At 37.2% G+C, this 20,175-nt stretch overlaps 1 protein-coding gene across 1 annotated transcript in view; it reads right to left on the bottom strand.

The window, feature by feature from the left end:
- PP2D1 (protein phosphatase 2C like domain containing 1) overlaps window positions 1-18,198 on the bottom strand; it is a 28,164-nt gene extending 9,966 nt beyond the window's left edge. Inside the window, exons 1-2 of the mRNA XM_046670676.1 lie at window positions 18,176-18,198; window positions 12,508-13,568 (exon numbers count right to left, since the gene is read on the bottom strand). Of these exons, the coding sequence (XP_046526632.1) occupies window positions 12,508-13,568; window positions 18,176-18,198 (1,084 nt within the window). The remainder of the gene's footprint in view (window positions 1-12,507; window positions 13,569-18,175) is intronic.
- Window positions 18,199-20,175: the final 1,977 nt, after the last annotated feature.

The following is a 20,175-nucleotide window of genomic DNA, read 5'->3' as shown; positions in this document are numbered from 1 at the left end:
AGACAGAGGTAACATTTGAAGAGGTGGTTGCTGATACCAACAGACAAAGTCAAGAAGCCAAAAAAAAAAAAAAAATCACAAATAGGATTCAAAAAAATCCACCTGCAGACACATCATAGTGAAATTGTGCAGTTAAAGACAAAGAGATATTAAATGCATCCAGAAACGAAAAGGAGTACTTTCAAAAAGATCTATCTTTTTATCAGCAACAATAGACTACAGAAAAGATTAGAAAGAGAGAAAATACCTGTCAAATTAGAGTTCTTTGCTCAAGAAGAATGTTTTTCAAGAAAAAGAGTGAAATAAAAACGTTTCACATGGTCTGAATTTGCCACCAACAGACACTCACTAACAGAAATAATGAAGGTTGTATTTCAGTCAGGAGGGAAAATATTCCAGATGACAGAAGGAAGGACACAGACAGTAGTGAATGTATGCTTAAAGATAAACAAATATTAAATGTACAAACCAATAATAATGTCTTGTAAAGTTTTTTAAATAGAATTAAAATAAACCACAATATAATACAAGTTAGGAGACAAAGTAAAGTATTTTAGAGTCCTTGTATTGCTTGGAATTAGGGTAAAGATAATGGTTAACCTTAGAGTGTGATAAGTCAAGAATGCAATTGGGGAGTAAGTGGGGGTGCACAGATTTTTTTTAAAACATATCGTGGAACAACAGAGTAAGGATCTCTGACAATCTATTCCTCAATAAAATCAGTGAGAGCACTGGCAAAAATTGTTATAGTCAACATTTTCAGAATCCTGGAAATTAACCAAAGGCTTGCAAAAATCTGAGCATTATTGAAGGAAAACAACTTAAACTAGGTAAAATAAGAAGAGTTTGTGGTCTTGTATCTTGATCTACTCCCAACCACTTCTCTTCAGCTCTGCAGTAGTCTTGAAAACCAAAAGCTTCATAACAATGCTAGCCATGAAAACCAACAGTCTGGTAGCTACTACAGGAGACAGGGTGGTTTTGGACCTCTCTAAAAGAATCCACTCCCAGAGAATTGTCACTATTCAAACTATCTTGCAACTCCCTGAAATGACCTTCATTCTCAAACCTTGTCATTATTTGACCTAATTCAGAGTTTTCTCAGTGCAAACAAACTATCCTCAGGCTGTTCGTCAAAAACAATGATCAACAATTGTTCAAAATCACAGCTGCCTGAGGCAGTGAAAGTGTTTGGGGCTGACAAGAGGCTGACCAAAAAAATGTATAGGAAAAAGCTGAGGAATGAGAATCTGTAGGGTGTTTTGAAAAGCTCAGACATATTCCTAGAAAAAAAGATGAACATGCACATGTGCAGGCTCAACATGAACCCAGGACCTGAAAAGGCCTTAAATTCTCACCTATGACTGATCTTGAGGCTCTACCCAAGCAGAAAGTAAAAGCTAAGGCAGTTTGTAATTGCCTGCCATTTCTTACAAGTTACGCCTCAACAAAGACACAGAGCACCTCAACAAAGATCAGAAAACTGATTAGTTCAAGGCATTTAAGGAAATATCCACCTAGTCATTAGCTGACCACTAAGATACCCAAACAATCAGAGACTTTGTGTCTGCACATGACATAGAATAGACTTTACAGAATTAGTCCATGAAAGTCACAAAACAAACAGGGGCAACAACAAACCCTGGAAAGGGAGGGCATGTATATTATTTTAAATGTCCAATTTTTGACAGAAAAAATTATGAGACAGGCAAAGAAACATGAAGGTTAGTCCCATGCACAGGAAAAAATAAGTCAATAGAAAGCATCCCTGAGGAAGTTCAGGCATTGGACTTACTGGACAAAAATTTTTTAAAACTTATACATTTATTTAAAGGGAAATGTGCCTAAAAATTAAAGGAAAGCATGAGAACAATAATTCACCAAATAGAGAACATCAATAAAGAGATACAAATTATAACAAAGAAGCAAATAGAAATTCTGGAGTTGAAAAGTACAATAATTTAAATGAAAAATTCACTATAACAAGCTCAGCATCAAATTTGAACTGGCAGAAGAATCAGAAAATTGAAGATTGATAAATTGAAATTATCCAGTCTGAAAAATAGAAAAGAAAAATGAGCAAAGTCTCAGAGACCTGTGGGACACCACCAAGCATACCAACATACACATAATGGGAGTCTAAGAAGGAGAGGAGAGAGAGAAGTGAGCAAAAAGGATACTTTAAGAAATAGCCAAAAACTATCCAAATTTGAGGAAAAACATTATACATCAAAAAGCTCAACAAACTCTAAGTAGGATAAACTAAAAGAGATCAGTACTTAAACACATCATAGTCAAAATATCAAAAGACAAAGACAAAGAGAATCTTGGAAGTAGCATGACAAAATGACTCACCATATAAGGGCTACTCAATAAGATTAACAGTTTTTATGTCTCATCAGAAACAATGGAGCCTAGATGGCAATAGGATGACATATTCAAAGTGCAGAACTATCCTTTTAAAAATAAAGAAGACATTTAGACATTCCCAGGAAAACAAAGACTCAGAGAATTCATCAGTAGCAGGCTTGCCATACAAGAAATACTAAAGAGAGTCCTTGAGGCTAACATGAAAACACTAGGTTGTAACTCAAATCCATACAAAGAAAGAAAGGTAATTTATATAGGTAAATATAAAACAGTAAAAATGTATTTTCATTTTTAATGCTTTTCTTCTCCTGTCTGATTTAGAAAAAAGCTGCATGACCCATTCACAATCACAACAAAAAGAATAAAATACCTTTGGGTAAATTTAACTAGTGAAGTGAAAGACCTATACAACGAAAACTACAAGACTTTCCTGAAAGAAATTGATGATGACAAAGAGATGGAAAGACATTCCATGCACATGGACTAGAAGAATAGACATAGTTAAAATGTCCATACTACCCAAAGCAATCTACAGATTCAACGTTATCCCAATAAGAATCCCAAGGACGTTCTTTACAGAATTAGAGCAAAGAATCCTAAATTTCATATGGGGCAACAAAAGACCCTGAATCGCTAAAGCAATCCTGAGAAAAAAGAACAAAGCTGGAGGCATCACAATCCCTGACTTCAAAACATACTACAAAGCTACAGTAACCAAAACAGCATGGTACTGGTACAAAAACAGGCGCACAGATTAATGGAACAGAATTGAAAGCCCAGAAATAAAACCACACACCTATGGACAGCTAATCTTTGACAAAGGAGCTGAGGGCATACAATGGAGAAAAGAAAGTCTCTTCAGCAAATGGTGCTGGGAAAACTGGACAGTCACATGTAAAAGAATGAAAATTGACCATTCTTTTTCACCATTCACCAAAATAAACTCAAAATGGATCAAAGACCTAAGGTAAGACTTGAAACCATAAGGCTTCTAGAAGAAAATATAGGCAGTACACTCTTTGACATCAGTATCAAAAGGATCTTTTTGGACACCATGTCTTCTCAGACAAGGGAAACAGTAGAAAGAATAAACAAATGGGACTTCATCAGACTAAAGAGCTTCTTCAAGGCAAGGGAAAACAGGACTGAAACAAAGAATCAACCCACCAATTGGGAAAAAATATTTGCAAGTCATATATCTGATAAAGGGTTAATCTCTATACTATATAAAGAACTCCCACAACTCAACAACAAAAAAAATCGAACAACCCAATCGAAAAATGGGCAGGGGACATGAACAGACATTTCTCCAAAGAAGATATACGGATGGCCAATAGACACATGAAAAGATGCTCATCATCACTGATCATCAGGAAAATGCAAATCAAAACTACACTAAGATTATCACCTTACACCTGTTAGAATGGAAAAAATAACCAAAACAAAAAGTAACATGTTGGAGAGGTTGTAGAGAAAAAGGAACCCTCATACACTTCTGGTGGGAATGAAAACTGGTTCAGCCACTATGGAAAACAGCATGGAGATTTCTCAAAAAATTAAAAATAGAAATACCTTATGACCCAGCCATCCCACTACTGGGTATCTATCCAAAGAACTTGAAATCAGCAATTCCAAAAGTCCCATGCACCCCTATGCTCCTTACAGCATTATTTACAATAGCCAAGATGTGGAAGCAACCTTAGTGCCATCAACTGATGATTGGATAAAGAAGATATGGTATATATATACAATGGAATACTACTCAGCCATAAAAAAGGATAAAATCATCCCATTCACAACAACATGGATAGACCTTGAGGATATTGTTAAGTGAAATAAGCCAGATAGAGAAAGACAATCTCTGTATGACTCCACTCATAGGTGGAAGTTAAACATGTAGACAAAGAGAACAGATTAGTAGTTACCAGGGGAAAGAGGGGGTGGGGGGTGGGCACAAAGTGTGAAGTGGTGCACCTACAACATGACTGACAAAGAATAATGTACAACTGAAATTTCACAGGGTTGTAAACTATTATAATCTTAATAAAAAGTAAAAAAAAAAAAAGCTGCATGAAACAATAATTATGAAACAACTTATGAAACTTTATAAGCTTGTAATTGTGTAATGGTATGATTATATGGATATAGAGGAGAGTGGAGGAAATTTGGAGCAAAGATTTTGAATAAATTTTTTGAAATTAAGTTGACATTAATCCAAACCAAATTATTTTTAAGTTAAGATGTTATAATCCTCAGCACAACCAGTAAGAAAATAAATTCTAAAAATATACAGTAAGAGAAACACAGGAATTAAAATGGTATACCAGAAAATATCTATTTAACATGAAAGGAAGCAGTAATGGAGGAATAGAGAAATAAAAGAAAATATAAGACACGCGGAATGCAAACAGCAAAATGTCTGACATAAATCCTACCCTATAAGTAACCACATTAAACGTAAATGAAATAAATACTTGAATCAAAAGGCAAAGATTGGCAGAATGGAAAAACAGATAAACAAACAAACATGGTAGCATGCTGAATAAAGGCCCCAAAGATAACAGGACCTAATGCCTAGAGCCTGTAAATGTTACCTTATATGGCAAAGTCTTTGCAAATGTGATTGATGAACCTGATGCAATCATAAGAGGAAGATTTGGCTATACACACAGAAGGAGAAAAGGAAATGTGCCTACAGAAGCACTTTTGAGATTGGAGTGATATGGAGATCGGAGAGATTGGAGTGAATGGCTACAACCCAAGGAATGCTGGCAGCCAACAGAAGCTGGAAGAAGCAAGTAACAGATTACCTCCTAGATCCTCTGGAGGGAGTGCTGCCTTGGTGACACCTTGCTTTCAGCCCGGTTATGCTGATTTAGAACTTCCTGAACTGTGAGAGAATCAATTTCTGTTATTTAAGCCACTAAATTTATGGTAAATTTGTAAGACCAGTCAAGGTCTTACAACAAGATCCAACTATATAACAAGATCCAACTATATGCTGTTTAAGAAGATACGTTCTTGATTCAAAGGCAAATAAGTTGAAAGTAAAAGGAAAGAGGAAAAAGCCTATACCATGCAAATAGTAAGCAAAAGAGAGCTGGAACAGCTATACTAATATTAGACTTTAATACAGAAAATGATACTACAGATCAAGAGCATTTTATAGCAATAAGAGTCAACCCAGCAGGAAAAGATAATAATTATAAACACCCAAGAACAAAGTCTCAAAATGCACGAAGCAAAAACTGACAGACTTGAAGATAGAAAGAGACAATTCAACAATCATAGTTGTAGATATAAAACCTCATTTTCAGTAATTGATAGAACAGGGTTGGCCCCGTGGCTGAGTGGTTAAGTTCACTCACTCTGCTTCAGCTGCCCAGGGTTTCACCGGTTCAGATCCTGGGCACAGAGCTAGCACCACTCATCAAGCCATGCTGAGGCGGCGTCCCACATGCCACAGCTAGAAGGACCCACAACTAAAATATACAACTATGTACTGGGGAGCTTTGGGGAGAAGAAGTAAAAAAAATAAAAATAAAAATAATGGATAGAACAGCCAGGCAGAAGATCAATAAGGAAATAGAAAACTTGAACACTATAAAACGAGTAGACCTAACAGATATCTAAAGAATATTCTACCTAAAACAACAGTATAATATACTTTCTTCTTAAGTGTACATGAAACCTCCAAGGTAGACCACATATTAGGCCATTAAATAAGTCTCAATACATTTTAAAGGTCTGGAATTATACAAAGCATGTTCCTTGACCAAAAAGAAATGAAATTAGAAATCAATAACAGAAGACTATTTGGGAAATTCACAGATATTTTAAAATTAAACATACTCATGAACAACCAATGGGTCAAAGAGGAAATCAAAATCTTTGAAATAAATGAAAATTAAGGCAACATAAAAAATACTTATGGGATATGGCTAAAGCAGTGGTCACAGGGAAATGTATAGCTATAAATGTTTTTATTAAAAAAGAGAAAAGATCGCAAATTGATAATCTGAGTTTTCACCTTAAGATACTAGAAAATGAATAAGCAGAAAACCTAAAGCAAGTAGAAGGAAAGGAATAATAAAAATTAGAGTGGAAATAGATGAAGCAGACAAAAGGAAAACAATAGAGAAAATCAGCAAAAACACAAGCTGGTTCTTTGAAAAGATCAACAACAACAAAAAAGAATCCTGGAATTACTAAAATCAAGAATGAAATAAGGGATATTAATACCAACCTTACAGAAAAGTATAAGGTAATACTCTGAATGAGTGCATGCCAACAAATTAGATAACCTAGATGAAATGGAAAAACTCCAAAAAAGACAAAAACTATTGACACTGACTCATAGAAACAGAAGATCTGAATAGACTTCTTACAGATAAAAAGGTTGATTTAGTAATCAAAAACATACCCCAAAAAATCCCTCAGGCCCAGATGGCTTTGTTGGTGAATCTTGCCTAACATTTAAGGAAGAATTAATACCAATTATTCACAAATTTTTCCAAAAAATAGAAGATGAGGGAACACTTTTTAACTCATTCTGTGAGTCCAGTATCTCCTCGATATCAAAACCAAATATTTCACCAGAAAAGCACAGACTAATATCACTTATGAATAGATGTAAAAATCCTCAACAAAATGCTAGCAAACCAAATCTAGCAATATATAAAGGGACTGTACACTGTGATCAAGTGGGATTTATCCCAGAAGGGCAAGGTTGATTTAATATATGAATATCAGTCAATGTAATACACTAGGTTAATATAAAAATGGAAAAAAATCTACGTGATCATCTTAACAGATGCAGACAGCATATTTGACAAAATCCAACACCCCTTCATGAAAACATTAAACAAACTAAAAATAAAAAGGAACTTCCTCAATCTACAAAAAAATCAAAACCAGCATCATAGGTAATGATGAAAGACGAGATGGTTTTCCGTTAAGATCAGGAACAAAACAAGGATGTCTGCTCACAACACTTCCATTTAAGATTATACTGAAAATTTTACCCTAGGAAATTAGGCAATAAAAAGAAATTAAAGCCGTCCAACTTAGAAAGGAAGAATTAGAACTATGTCTATTTGTAGATGACGTGATCTTGTACATAGAAAATCCTACAGAACCCTCCCCCAACAACAACAGCAACAAATCTGTTAGAACTACTAAACAAGATCAGCAAGGTTTCAGGATACAAGATCAATACACAAAAATCAATTGTATTTCTGTACACTAGCAATAAACAATCCAAAAATGAAGTTAAGAAAACAATTCCATTTAAAATAACATCATATGAATAAAATGCTTAAGGATAATTTTAACAAAATAAATTCAAGAAGTCTTGTACACTGAAAACTACAAATCACTGAAAGAATTAATGAAAACTTTAATGGAAATACGTCCCTTTAATCACACAACTTAATATTGTTAGGATGACTATATTCCCCCAAATTGGTCTACAGAGTCCACACAATCTCTATCAAAATATCAGCTGGAACTTTTTGAGAAATTGACATGCTGATCTTAAAATTCATATGGAAAAGCAAGGGACCCAAAACAGGCAAAACACAATTGAAAAAGAAAACAAAGTTAGAGGCTCACACTTCACAATTTCAAAACCTACTACAAAGCTCCAGCAATCAAGACAGTATGGTACTGGCATGAGGATAGACATAAAGATCAATGGAATAGAATCACGATCTCAGCTGTAAACGTTTACACTGCTCATTGATTTTCAATGAGAATGACAGGATAATTCAATGGGAAAAGAAGAACTGTATATCCACATACAAAAGAATGAAGTTGGACCTCTACCCCATGACACGTACAAAATTAACTCAAAACAGATCATAGATCTGAATGTAAGAGATAAAACCAAAAATCTCATAGAAGAAAACACTGGTGTCAATTTGTGTGACCTTAGATTTGACAATGGTCTCTTGGATTTGACACCAAAAGTACAAGCAACAACAAGTTGATACATTAGACTTCATCAAAATTAAAATCCTTTTGTTTCAAAAGACATCAAGAAAGAGAAAAAACAACACATGGAATTAAAGAAAATATAACATCTCCTTATCATATATCTGATAAGGGATTTGTATCCAGAATATAAAAAGAACCTTTACAACTCAACAATAGACAAGTAGCCCAATTAAAAACTGGACGAAAGATTTGAATAGACATTGCTCAAAGGAAAATATTCAAATGACTAATAAACATGCGAAGAGGTATTTGACGTCATTCATCATCAGAAAAATGCAAATCAAAATCACAGTGAGATACTGCTTTATACCCACTAAGATTGCTAGAATTAAAAAAGACAGTGTTGGGAGAATGTGGAAAAAATAGAACCATTATACATTATGAGCAAGACAGTGAAACGGTGCAGCTACTCTGGAAAATAGTTTGGCAGTTCTTCAAGTGGTTAAACAGAGTTACCTTACAATCCAGCAATTCCACTCCTAGATATATACTCAAGAGAGGTGAAAACATAGGTCCACAGAAAAAGTTGTGTAAAATGTTCACACCAGCATTCCTCATAATAGCCAAAAAGTAAAAGCAACTCAAATGTCTGTCAACTGGAAAATGGATAAACAATATGTGGTATATCCGTACAAGGGAATATTATTTATCACTAAAAAGGGAAGAAGTCCTGATGCATATTACAACATAGATGAATCTTCAAAACATTATACTAAGTGAAAGAAACTGGTCACAAAAGAATGTGATGATTCTATTTCTATGAAATGTCCAGCATAGGGAAGTGTATAGTTACAAGATGTAGATTAGCGTTTACTTAAACCTGGAGAAACAGGAGGATAGGAAGCTGATGGCTAAAAGGTTCTGGGTTTCTTTTTGAGATGACAAAATGTTCTGAAATGGACTGTGATGATGGTTACATCTATCAGTGAATATACTAAAAACCGCTGTACACTTTACGTCAGTGAGTTATGTGCTTTGTGAATTATATCTCAATAAAACTATTAAAAATAAAAGTACTGGGGAATATGTTTAACGGAATCAAATAAGAATCCCTTACATTTATAAGGAGCTAGTGTGGTTAATTAGAAATGGAAAATTTGTGGTTTATTTGATGCTAGAGAAAAAGTGTAATTATGTATTCTACAGAAATACATTTGTTAATGTTTTATCCTGTGAGGATTAATTGAAGTACGAGAGCACCAAAAGAAATTATAAAATGTAGGGGCTGGCCCTGTGGCCGAGTGATTAAGTTCCCGCGCTCCGTGGCAGGCGGCCCAGTGTTTCGTCAGTTCGAATCCTGGGCGCGGACATGGCGCTGCTCATCAAACCACGCTGAGGCAGCGTCCCACATGCCACAACTAGAAGGACCCACAACGAAGAATATACAACTATAAACCGGGGGGGGGCTTTGGGGAGAAAAAGAAAAAAATAAAATCTTTAAAAAAAAAAAAGAAAAGAAGTTATAAAATGCAATATAAATGAGAAGTTCTAAGAATAAAAAGTCAAGAATGTCAGCTTGGAAGTATTTTTTTCCATATGCACAAATTCAACATTCAAGGACTTCATCATTGCACTCATGTTTCATTATAAAATGCGGGTTTTGTTTTTTGTTTTAAATTCCAGAGTTGTGATGACTCTGGTATTTTATAAATTTCAGACAAGAAAAATGAATTCCCTTGCTATCATTGGTCTAGTTTTACAAAATACAAAATATGCTCTTGATAAATCTGTGTGAAAATTTACTTTTGGTAACCCATTTAAATTGCTTTCTTTCAAGAGCAATTTTGTACCATAAATCATGACCTCACTTTCACAAGTTGGATTTTTTTTCCCTACATATTTGTTTCTATTAAAATGAAGGATGCTTAAATGAAAACAGTTTGACACAATTATGTAAGCCTAGAAATTAGATCCAACAAATGTTTGATCTGGAGATTAGAACCAACCAAACAGCAGTGAGCTGTGAAGTAGAGAATCAGGTAAATTAGACATTTAATGATAATGTCTACTTATTGAATATCTCGTAATTTCTCCTTTACGTTTACAAGAATCGTGATACCTAATGATATTTTCTAATAAAGGTTCCAAGTCCAAGAATATGGGGCAGTTCCCAGATTGGTCTGAAATCTGAACACTGTCCGTCCATGAAGTAGGCCTGTTCTGAAGCACTCCGTAACCTCCCCATAGAGCCTGAACGACGTCAAAGACTCCGAGGAAATTGGCATTGCGCTTGGCTTCTTGGTATCGCTTCATCTGAAGTTCTCATCATTTGGGGCTCAGAATCAGAGCTAGATCAGAAACAGGCTGACTTCCTGGGCCCTTGACATTGGAACGGTCTTTGTGATTATCTGGCCCTGGTTTGGAGCCATCTCTGCTACAGTCCTACCCCCCGAGGCCCAGCCTCCTTGGGCTCTAGAAGCAATCTCCCTCCTAGGCAGCACGACCCAGTCAGCTGGGTTTCCAGCTCCAATTCCTATGATCGCTGAGACCTTGAACAAATTATCTCCCCTCTCTGAGCCTCCATTTTCTCATCTGGAAAACTGGCTTAACAACGCAGATAGAAGGAGGTGGAGGGATAGAAGAGATGATTTTTAAGCGTCCAAACTTGCAACAATCAGTAAATAAGTCCTAGAGTTCTAACGCACAGCATAGGGAACATAGAGAACAATACTGTACTATAATTGTCAAAATTGCTAAGAGACTAGACCTTAATTATTCCAACCACTATAAAGAAATGAGGGGCCGGCCCAGTGGTGTATCGGTTAAGCACGCATGTTCCACTTCGGCGGCCTGGGTTTCATTGGTTAGGATCTCGGGTGGGGGCATGGCACCACTTGGTACGCCATGCTGTGGTAGGCATCCCACATATAGAGAAACATGGGCATGGATGTGAGCTCAGGGACAATCTTCCCCAGCGAAAAGAAGAGGATTGGCAGCACTTAGCTCAGGGCTAATCCTCCTCAAAAATAAAATGATAATTATGTAACCTGACAGAGATGCTAATTATTGCTACAGTGGCAATCATATTACAAGATAGAAATGTATCAAATTAACATGTACACCTTAAGCTTATGCATTGTTATATGCCAAGTATACTTTAAAAATGATGCTTAGATATCATTAGATATCAGGGTTCTTCTAGAACTAACTGAGAAATTACTTTGTATTCAATAGTCAATAAGTGACCACTATCATTAATAATAATTCTATCCACGACAGAGGTACTGGGACCCTAGTTAACCATCTTATGGAACTTAGCATGGAACTCATGTTAAGTTTGCTAAAACTGTTTTACCTCTGTGCTTTCCATATTGGCAAGGTCCTAAGCTAGAACTTTAGCACTGAAGGTCAAAAGAATTGCTTCCTGAAATAAAATGAAAAGAACACAGCCAAATTTGTGGAGAAGAGAATATATGCCCATAAAACTGAGGCATGAACTATTGTTTTCTCTAAGGTGAAACTGATGCTACTTGGCAAGTGAGCACAAGCATAATCTATTGCAAATGGATTAGTTATCAGAATAACTGACCAGTTTGAACACCTATACTAACAATGCTCAAAGAACTTTCCATTCTCCTGAAAAAGGGAAGTGTGGGAAATGTTTTTTGTTTCATTGAGATCTGAACAAATGTAATGTATTTGTTTGGCCTTTATCAACAGCTGTATTGCTATTCCATTTAGAAAATTTAATGGTTTGGGGGCCAGCCCAGTGGCATAGAGATTAAGTTCATGTGCTCCGCTTTGGCGGCCATGGGTTCAGTGGTTCAGATCCTGGGCACAGACCTACGCATCGCTTATCACACCATGCTGTAGCAGGTGTCCCGCATATAAAATAGAGGAAGATGGCACAGATGTTAGCTCAGGGCTAATCTTCCTCAAAAAAAAAAGAAAAGAAATTTAATGTTTTGGTCACATTATTTCATATATGTGCTTCCTTGAAAAATAATTACAATTATTTTTGTACCTACAATCTGCATTTAAACTGTAATTATTGATCATTTCTTAAATTGGTCAATGAAATTCTAGGCATTAAGTCGTCGCTAAATAATAGGTCACTAAATAATTCTGGAAGCATGAGAGGCTTTGCTGCCAGGAATAAAACATGTTAAGGTATAACCTGGCACTACTCAATGTACATACCAGTGTTTGCAATATGTAGTACTCCAGAAATTATTTGTGGCATTATTGGGGAAGAGAACTTCTCTGCCAAACCACCATAGTCATTGGTTCTTCTCCAGTTCTTGGCAAGGGGATTTTCAGTGTTGCCTTCCAATATACAAGTAACTGCAGAACAGCCACTCCATCGAACCCTGGATACTTCTTTCCTTCCGAGACGTAAAAGCCTATCCATTCTCCAAAATGCTTTTGCAAAGGCTCTGTGTATGTTCTCATGCTCACACGTCAACACTTTTGCTCTTTTCTTTATGGCAGAGAAAAAGTCTTCTATAGCTGTGTATTCTTCCCTAAACACTGTGTGAAAGGAATCGATTACTTTTTGCTCTTTAGGGGTCATTTGGTAGGAAGGATCAAGTCTGGAAAGTTGATGGAGAAGTAAAACTGGGAGTTCCACTGAAGACAAGTCTGCCGCTGAAGCACCATGATGCCCATCAAACAAACCAAAAAAACACACATTGGGTTTATTGCCAAAACGATTCACTACAGTGAATTTATCGTTCATGTTAGCTTTCCATGTAGAATTCCTGTCTTCACAAATGGCTACTCCTTTAATTAATAGATGGCAGACTTTTTGAGAATATGTGGAACTCATATGAATGTTATCAACAATCTTATAGTATTGTGGTATTTCTTTGTTCCAAAGTAGCTCAAAAGCATTATTAATGCTCTGTAGGACTCTTTCACTGAATAAGGAAAATGACAATACTTTAGTAATTACAAACTGTCTCTGAATAGCAATTACTGAAGGCCCTGGTTTCTTTCTACCCATCCACTGAAAACCCAAAGTGGCCAGAGCTATGTGTTGCTTTTTATGGAAGAAAGTTCCAGATGGCTCAATTTCATGCTTGCATATGGAACAGGGAAATGTGATTGCTTCAAAACAGACCTGCTCATCCTGGTCTTCAGAATCTCCGGATAGTCTCATCTTCTTTCTAAAAGACTTTCTTTTCCATGAAAGTGGAATGTCTATGTCTGAATGAATGGCTGTTTTTCTCATATTCCATTCCCTTGATTTCCAAAACACTCTGCAAATGGGATGAAAGATATTTACACGCCAGGCATGATACAATGAAAATCACTTCAAGCAGGCCCTGAACTTTGCAATTTGCTTTGGCTCCTCACAATTTTATATAGCCCAGAATTGAATATTCTGATGCATCTTTCTGTGATTCCTCAGAAAACACATAGTAAATACTCAATGAATTGGTGATTGATCTGTGCATGCCTGAATGAAATTAGGCAAAAATCTCCTTAAAGTCAGCTAGACATCTAAGAACAAATACTCAGAGAAATAAGCACAATATTTTATCTCAGGCAAGTGAAAGTATATACTTGAGACCTAGGAATTTTATTTCAAATATGAGCATAATTATTTTTGTAATCCATTTTATCCTGTTTAAAACACTTTGATACCAACCCTATCATTTTCCCTACAATAAACCCGGCATATATGGGGTTAAAACCAAAACACTCATTCCCTGCTTACTCCCTGGCTTCCTGGCTCCAGAATCCACTATCATCCGTGCAGACAGACACTGCCAATGACAAGCACCTGGATTCACTATCTCCTCCCTGCAGAGAGATATAGGCTTGTGGGAAAGCTGCTGACCAGCAAGGTCATGGGCTCCCTTCTCTCTGCAAGTAGTCTCAAGGCCAAAGACAGGCTGGTGGGAAAGCTCCGACCAGCAGGGCCACATGCTGCCCCTCTCCTATCTAAACCCCCCAATAAAAACCCTTCCTTTTAGCTTTTCAGGGAGTTTGGGATTTCAGCATTAGCTGCCCTCTCTCCTTGCTGAGCGCTGTGCAATAATAAAATTCCTACTTTTTTCCACTGCCCCCTGTGTGTCAGAGATTGGCTTACTGCGCAATGGGTGAGCAAACTCACTTCAGGTTCGATATCAACTTTTGTCCTAATTAAAGAGTTAACAAGAAAATGAATGGGAGATGCCAAAACCAAGCAGAATAATGAAAAGAATTGATAGTAAGGTCACAATTTTTTAGGACTACAATGGGAAAGAGGTGTGGGCTGAGGAAAGAAAGATGTGGAGCTGGATGATAAATATCTGGAGAGCAGGGAGCATTTCTTATACTCCTTCCTATCACAAGGATCTAGACTAGTACTCAGCACATGGGTCCATTTTTATTCATTTTATGCACAATTCCTAGGGCATGAGGTTTTTGCAAGGGCCTTTGGAAATGTTAGAGACCTGAAAAAAAATGGTTTGCTTATAAAATATTTTAAAACTGGAAAAATCAAAGTTAATAGCTTTAAATGCTTATGAAATGTAACATTTTGAAAACCAGTTAACTTCAACTCAACTCATATATAAATTGTATTTAATATGGGTACATTTAATGTGTTAGATGTGATAAGCCGTGGGGCCTACAACTATAAGAATTCCTGGAGCCTACAGGCACTGAAAACATCCAGGCATAATAATAGATGTTCACGAATGTTGATGATTTTTGAAACAAGAAATGAGCCCATTTAGTAACAATGACAAAATGGTAATAATACCTTTTAGCATAAAAGTCATATGTAATCATTTCCTTTGCAGTTCAATACAGAAGGATACACAGTAGAAATGAAAGAATGTTCTCCTTGTCTCCCCATCCTACTCCCAACTGCCAAATCCCAGTAGTAATTAATAGCTTGTTACTTATTTTTCCATACATATAAATTATATTAATTAATATAATATAGCAATATTATTAGTTTAAAATAAAAATATATTATTAATATATATCAATATATTAATTTCATAAATATATTTGTATATGTAATCTTTTCTGAAATGTAAGTGGAGTCGTATTTTGCATATATCTCAGAATCTGCCATTTTCACTCAATACTATGTCACCGCTTAGTATTGAAAGTCCAAGTATCAAAAGTTTGAATTCTGAGAGATGAAACAATATACTGTGAACAATGTAGACTTTGGATTAAAAAAAACCCTGCCTTCACTTACTAACTGTATGACCTTAGTCAAGTATTTCTCTGAGCATTTGCTTTCTCATCTGTAAAGCAAATAGGGTTGTTCTTAGCATCAAATGAGATAAACGGTGAAGCAACTGGCAATCAGGGAAGCTCAAAAAATGCCTGCTCCTTCTACCCTAAGTGAAAAGGCCACTGAAAACTGTATCAAATGAAAACATGTTACATTAGGGCATGAAATTGTAACACTTACCGAGAAATGTGTTCCATATAAAACTAAATTAGGAAAACATCAGTAAACCAATGGCAGAGGGTTTTTTTTAACAGCAGAACCTGAATCTGAGTATTTCAGAATTATGTAACGTGCATTTATTAATATAATGTGGTGAATTGTATATATTATCACTTGGTTACGGTTATCTTACTCAGTTAACAAATAATAATAAACTGGACAAATAAAATAGAACAAACTTTGAGAAATGTATGTAAATTAAAAATGAATGGGGGACCGGCCCGGTGGTGCAGCCATCAAGTGCACACATTTCCCTTCGGCTGTCCAGGGTTCACCGGTTCAGATCCCCGGGGGCGGACATGGCACTGCTTGGCAAGTCATGCTGTGGTAAGCGTCCCACATATAAAGTAGAGAAAGATGGTCACGGATGTTAGCTCAGGGCCAGTCTTCCTAGGCAAAAAGAGGAGGAGTGGCAGTGGATGTTAGCTCAGGGCTAATCTTCCTCAAAAAAAAAAAAAAATGAATGAATGAATGGTTAGAAAACAGTAACAAAAAATTAATGTATAAGTAAAATAATATAACAGCTTTAGAAAATAGGTAAATATCTTTAAGATTCTTGTCAGTAAAATTTTCATCCTATAAACTATGCAAAAATCTTATTTCTAGAAAGGAAAGACTGATAAATGATAAATGAAATGATGTATTATGTGACAGGCAAAAGGGCTTTAGCAATCTGCACATATGGTTTACACATGGCGATGTAATTAAAAATTAAAAAAGTAAAGCTCTGAGAAGTTTGAAGTGTTCTGTCATTCTCCTTATTTGTATTCAGTTCCTTGAAGCACACATTGTATTGGATATAGCTCCTTGTCCATACAGTAAAGTTTTATTTACAAATTTCCACCTCCTAAATGCTTCTAGAACTACTAGCACGTTAGCAAGCTTTCCTGGTTTTGCCTCACCAACAAATTTTTGTCTCTCTTTTTTTAATGGAAAATTTAAAAATTACACAAAAATAGAGAGAAGAGTATAATAAGCCTCCATATAGCCATCATCAACTTCAACTATTATCAACATTTTTTTTAATTAATTTATTTTTTGCTGAGGAAGATTTGCCCTAAGCTAACATCTGTGCCAATCTTCCTTTATTTTTTGTACATGGGTCACCACCGCAGCATGGCTGTGTGGTGCGGGTCTGCACCCAGGATCCAAACCCACAAACCCGGCAGCCAAAGCAGAGCATGCTGAACTTAACCACTACAGCACAGCCATTATCAACATTTTTCACTTTCATTTCATCTGTGTGCTTAGCCACTTTATTTTATTTATTTTTTGCTGGAGTATTTTAAGGCAAATCCCCAAATTATATCAATTACACTCATAAATGCTTCAGTCTCATCAACAGATTTGATCAGTATCTATTCACTTCTTCGGTACCTACAATAAGCCAGCTACTGTACATGGTGCTGAAGATGCAGAGACAGATAAAGTTTGTTTCCTGCCTTTGAAACTATGAGGGGGAGGAGTTTGCAGTGTCACCTATATGCTCATACAAAGCATTAAACAGGTCAGAAGGGAGCCCAGGACAGAGCCCCATCACACTATCCAGCTGGGGACCTGACCCTTCACCTAGCTAGGAATGGTATCCTGAGACCTTAGAAGCTGACCCAGAAAAACTCACAGTTGAGAGATATCAGCAAGAGGTCCAAGGAAAATCCAGGGGAATGACCAGTTAGCAGGCGGAAGGAGGAAGTGGACCCAGCAAAGGAAATGGATGGGCAAGCAGAGAAGTTGGGAAAGAAAAGGGGTGCTGGCAAAGCTTTTAAGCTCTTCTGACCAAAATGTATATCAAATATTTTTAATTGTTATTATTTGGTAATATTCACGTAAAAGATATAGTTTTTCTGAGGCTTGATGAACTGTTGGAACAATATAAAAGGCACCCTAATACTATGATTTGACCTAGAGTAGAACCCCTTACGTCAGAACTTTATTTTTCTGTATATAAGGGAAAGCCAAAATACAGTTCTCTCTCATATGGAACCATCCTTAGAATGTAATGCATCATTCATATGTCCATTCATTCATTCATTCATTCAACACATACTTGAGCATCTGCAATATGCCAGGTACTGTTTATTTGCTGGGCATAAGCAGTGAACAAAACAGGCATGGTCTGATATTCATATTGTGATACGAAAAATAGACCATAAATAAAGGAAAGATGTCAACATATAACATCTGATAGAGAGAAGTACTATCACAAAGAATATAGCAGAGTACAGAGAGGGACGGAGGCGCTCTCGGGTATACAGTGTTCAGAGGAATGCATCACTCCTCAGTGGACATAGTCCAACAGGAAGCCGTGATTTCATTTGATTACCAAGAAAGTGGGGTGAAAGAATACTGCAATTACAATTGTTCATTGACTACATTTGTAATCCAATAAAAATGAAGAAAATTTACCTTAAGGCACTATTAATTTCCATGTTTCCTTGGGATTGTTACCTTCTTTTGCCTTCTCTTTACCACTTTTCCCCAGCCTCTGTTCCTCCAACTTGGGTAGAGATGGAGATGGCAGTAGTGGAGGTGGTGGTGATGGTGGCGATGGTGGTGATGGCAGTGGTGGGGGTCCCACTGACCTGATGGAAGACCTCTTTGTGTGGAATGTTCACTGCATCACCTGGAACTTCAGTCAGAACTCACTTTATGATTCTGAAGCACTGTGAAGTAATAACGTCACAAATTGTATTAAGTAGCAAACTGGTCTTTGAAATTTCTGAAAGAAGGATCGCTCATTAAATATACTGTCTTATGCCTGTATAATAGGGTAAAAAAAATAAATAAAGAGGAGTGACTATCAAGTAAGTTTTTTTTCTTATAAGTTCTGGCACTTTCAAAATAGTGATTCCAGGAGGCCATCTTTAATGTACAGATGAGTTACCTTCCACTCAGTGGTAATGTGTCTCAGGCCATCTTTCCAGGACACCCCCTCCAGCCAGCCCTGTGGAGCCTGCCCACTCCATCTTGCTGCCCCAAGTCACTGCTTGAAAGTTATAGACCTTGTTTGGACTGTCTTTTTGATTCTTGAGCCTGCCTTCACTTCTGGCCAATATCTTTAGTTCTTAAGTTCTTAATTCACAGCTGCATTCCACTCTCTCACCCCGGGCTGGATTAGAATTGAAGTCCTAAAGCAGCTTGTTTGCACGTTGAAGGACAAAACCAACTGCTTACTGGACATCTCAATGGGCATGTATCATAGTCAACTCAGTCAACATGTCCAAAATGGAACTCACCACCTTTCCTCCAGAATCTTCTTCTACCATTAACCTGGTTAGGCTGAAAACTATGTTTCCCAGAATCCCTTTCCCTGTGTGGTTCCAGGTTAGAGTTGGCCAAGAAAGGAATTTGGGAGCACTACATCTGAATGCCTTTATGGTTCAGAGAGATGACCTACAGGTGCAGAGGTACCTGGAAGCTTCCAGCTTGTCCTTGCTTCCTCTACTCTGCTCCCACTGTTTCCTCCAGACTGCAGGCCCCACTGACCAACAGCAGCCCCAGATCCTTCAGCAGGCTTCTGCCTATAGACCCACAAAGGCAAATGCTTCCTCTAGACTTCTCCATCGGCCCTTCCTTTGTGGTCCTACTTTGGTGGCTGGACATCCTTGCCTTCTCAGCCTGACTGGCTGGGGACTTCTCTGGTCCTCCAACTCCCCATCCCAGATGTTCAATTGCCCAGCTCCTCCCACAAACTGTGTAAGGTCTAATTTCAACAAAGAATTCTTCTTTTCATAACTCCTTGGGTTTGGCTTTCCTGATCGAACCCTGGGTGACACCAGCACCACCACCACCACCACCACCCTGTCCTCTCATCCAGGATATATGCAATCGATTCCCAAGACCTGTCAGATCTCTCTCTTTAATATCCCTGTACTCATTCATTTGTTGCCTTCCCCACTGCTACCACACTGTTCTAGGGTACCAAAATATTATGCCTGGATTACTGCACCGGCCTCCTAGCTGCTCTACCCACTTCCAGCCTAGTTGTCTCTCAGTGTATTCCCCGTGGAGCAGCCAGAGGTGGTCCAGCTGCCTAAAGCTTGTCACTGGCTTGCCCTTGTTCTTGGGACAAACTCCTTAATGTGTCTGCCTCCCATGGCTTCCCATAACTGTCTGGCCTCACCTCTCATCATTGCCGACTGTGTAGAGTCATTAAATAAATCTTTGCCAGTTTGGTAGGAAATAGCATTTGATTGGTTCAATCTGAATTTCTTACTATTCAATTGCTCTTTAATTCACACCAGGTATGCAGGTATTGCGTATTCTTTTCCAGCAGCTCCATCATCCCCATGCCACCGGAAGTAGGAGAAGGTTAATGAGATGGCTCCTTCAAGTGAGTACTGAGTTTCCTGTAGGCCCTCGCTCCCTGCCGTGGGCTCAGGCGTCTTGCAGAGCAGCCATCGTCT

This window comes from Equus quagga, chromosome 1 (genome assembly GCF_021613505.1).
Source record: "Equus quagga isolate Etosha38 chromosome 1, UCLA_HA_Equagga_1.0, whole genome shotgun sequence".
Lineage (NCBI taxonomy): Eukaryota > Metazoa > Chordata > Mammalia > Perissodactyla > Equidae > Equus > Equus quagga.
This window is presented reverse-complemented; position numbering and strand designations above follow the sequence as displayed.